The 2694-nt window shown below is 45.3% G+C and overlaps 1 protein-coding gene across 1 annotated transcript; it reads left to right on the top strand.

The window, feature by feature from the left end:
• Nucleotides 1–645: 645 nt before the first annotated feature.
• lbx1b (ladybird homeobox 1b) lies at nt 646–2694 on the top strand. The gene is made up of 2 exons (XM_040004386.1): nt 646–1033; nt 1508–2694. The coding sequence occupies exons 1-2, from the start codon at nt 706–708 to the stop codon at nt 1993–1995; spliced, it is 816 nt and encodes a 271-aa protein (XP_039860320.1). The 5' UTR covers nt 646–705; the 3' UTR covers nt 1996–2694.

Below are 2694 nucleotides of genomic sequence, written 5' to 3'. Positions count from 1 at the left end.
TATTCTTCTGACTAAAGCTGCGGAATCTGTAACTGAGTCGACTTGTTTTTTTTTGTTGTTTTTTAACCATCCAAATAGTCCAAATACTTTAAACAAACCTGCTGCTGAACTTAACTTTTAAAGCGTTAAAATTGGCTAAAGATTCTGATGTCTCTCAACCCTTCTTCCTTTTTCTTCCTCTCCCTCTCTCTGAGCTTCCCCTTATTTATCCCATATACCTATTCTGGTATCTCACCACACGACTAAATTAGACCAAAGATGATAAGAGCACAAAGCATTATAATTCCGCCCGGCTCCTCCTCCTTCCAGCCATGCGTCCTAATTAATGGGACACCCCCAGTTGCAAAAAGCCCTGCACTGGACTGCAACATAGTCAAAGAGTGAAAGGGAAGAGGGCGAAAGTGCCACTGGAGATAATTGATTACCCACCAATCAATGATAACTTGTTAGTAATCGTCAACTCTTTGGACCTCGCCATTTTCAGGGAGGCATCTCACTCCTGCGGACTTGCTGCTCGCGAGGATCGACACTTTGAACGCTTCCCATTTTGGAATAAGATTTTCTTTCCCTCAATCTCCCCTCCTTATCTTTGTTTTTTTTTTTTCTACCTCCAAACTGTTATGTGACTTTTTTACCCTCGATACGTTCGCTCGTTTGTAACTGCTTAATACTTCAACCAAGTCCTATAAACTCTGCGTACAACCAATGATGACATCCAAAGAAGTCGCCAAATGTGATGCAGTGGAAAACAGGAGGCGAAGTCCGCTGGACCACTTGCCGCCTCCTGCAAACTCCAACAAGCCGCTGACCCCATTCAGCATTGAGGACATCCTGAACAAACCATCTGTGAAACGAAGTTATACAATTTGCGGCACAGCTCATCTAATTTCGTCTTCTGAGAAACATCGTCCCTCCAGCATCCCTCTGTCCAACCGGGGACTCCTCACCCAAACCTCCCCGCTCTGCGCGCTGGAGGAGCTGGCCAGCAAGACCTTCAAGGGGCTGGAAGTCAGCGTTTTGCAGGCTGCCGAAGGTAAATCTACAAGATGAAAAAAAGCACGACAAACACGTTTTGACTAATACGCCTGGAACTAGATTTTTAAACAACAAAAATTCGCTCAAACGTGTTTATTCAATAGCTCGAGACACTCTTTTCCAATTTAAGTGCGCATATTTTCCTTTTCACATATATATCTAAAAAAGGAGCGTTATTTTTTCCTGGGCCGCTCTTATCACCAGAGCCCTTTCTTTAATTTTATGGCCTCGTGTAAAGAGAAAGACCAATTGTCTGATGTTCAGTATTTCCCAGTGGTGTCTGTGTAATATTGTTGTAACTGTCTACCTATTCCCACAAGGACTGAGAGGCATTTCTGTTTCAAAGACAGCATCATTTTCGTTGTTATGTCTGCGTTATGGGTACTTTTACGCGCATACTGCAGCAGTGCAGAAAACGCCCTGCACCTGTATCTATCAATGATTTTCACTCAGCCTCTCCTCTCCCTCACAGGCCGGGATGGGATGACTCTGTTCGGCCAGCGAACCACCCCGAAGAAGCGTCGGAAGTCTCGGACGGCTTTCACCAATCACCAAATCTATGAACTGGAAAAGCGCTTCCTGTATCAAAAGTACCTGTCCCCAGCCGACCGGGACCAGATCGCTCAGCAGCTGGGCCTGACAAACGCGCAGGTGATCACGTGGTTTCAGAACCGGAGGGCCAAGCTAAAACGGGATCTGGAGGAGATGAAGGCCGACGTGGAGTCGGCCAAGGCCATCGGCCAGGTCCCACTGGACAAGCTCGCCAAACTGGCGGACCTGGAGAAATGCGCCAATGGCACGCTGGGCCACCCGCGAGCCGAGTCCCCCGCGCGGGGAGGCCAGCAGGAGCACGAGCTCTCTCAGAAACTGAGGACGTCGCCGCTGTCTCCATTCTCAGACCACACAACTAGTAAAGAGTGCTCAGAGGACGAGGACGTGGAGATTGATGTGGATGACTGATGGCGCATCCAGGAGCTTGAAGGTCAAGAAACACAAAAAGACGATAAAATAATCCCGCGGAGGACTTGTAACTTACTGCTTATATTGTATACCATATCTCGGAACATGTACCAAAATGTAATGACTTTTATATTGGCACAGATACTATTCATAGTGAAGCATGAACACAGAACAAGAATTATGCAGTGATATTTTACAATGTATTCATTAGCAAACTGTTACTTCTTTCGATCAAAGCAATATGGTCTGAAATGACATGAGTAACTTATTTTTTTACAGTATAAACCAACACACACACACACACACACACACACACACACACACACACACACACACACACACACACATTGTTTTATTGCTTTTCCCGATAGCCCCACACATCACAGTGAAGTGCTCCAGTTTTCCATATTTTTGCATGTAAATGCATGATTTGATTTGTGATCATTATCTATTTATTTTTACTTTTTTAATTTAATTGCTTTTGTATTTTCTGCGAGCCAAATCGCGATTCAGTCACTTTGTCACTGCCGGCTCTTCTCCTCTACATTATCATTATCATTTGACTGTAACCCCTGGCTTCAGTTCATATTCTGCGTCCCGATGCTGCAGTGCATGATGAAGATGATGATGACGGTCGGAAAGGCAAAACTCGGACACTCACAGTTACAACGTGTTTTGTGGAAATGCTCGAGCGATGGC

The sequence above is a fragment of the Simochromis diagramma genome, unplaced genomic scaffold, assembly GCF_900408965.1.
Source record: "Simochromis diagramma unplaced genomic scaffold, fSimDia1.1 OVJJ01000487.1, whole genome shotgun sequence".
NCBI lineage: Eukaryota > Metazoa > Chordata > Actinopteri > Cichliformes > Cichlidae > Simochromis > Simochromis diagramma.
Note: the sequence above shows the minus strand (reverse complement) of the source record. Positions and strands in the feature narration are given on the sequence as shown.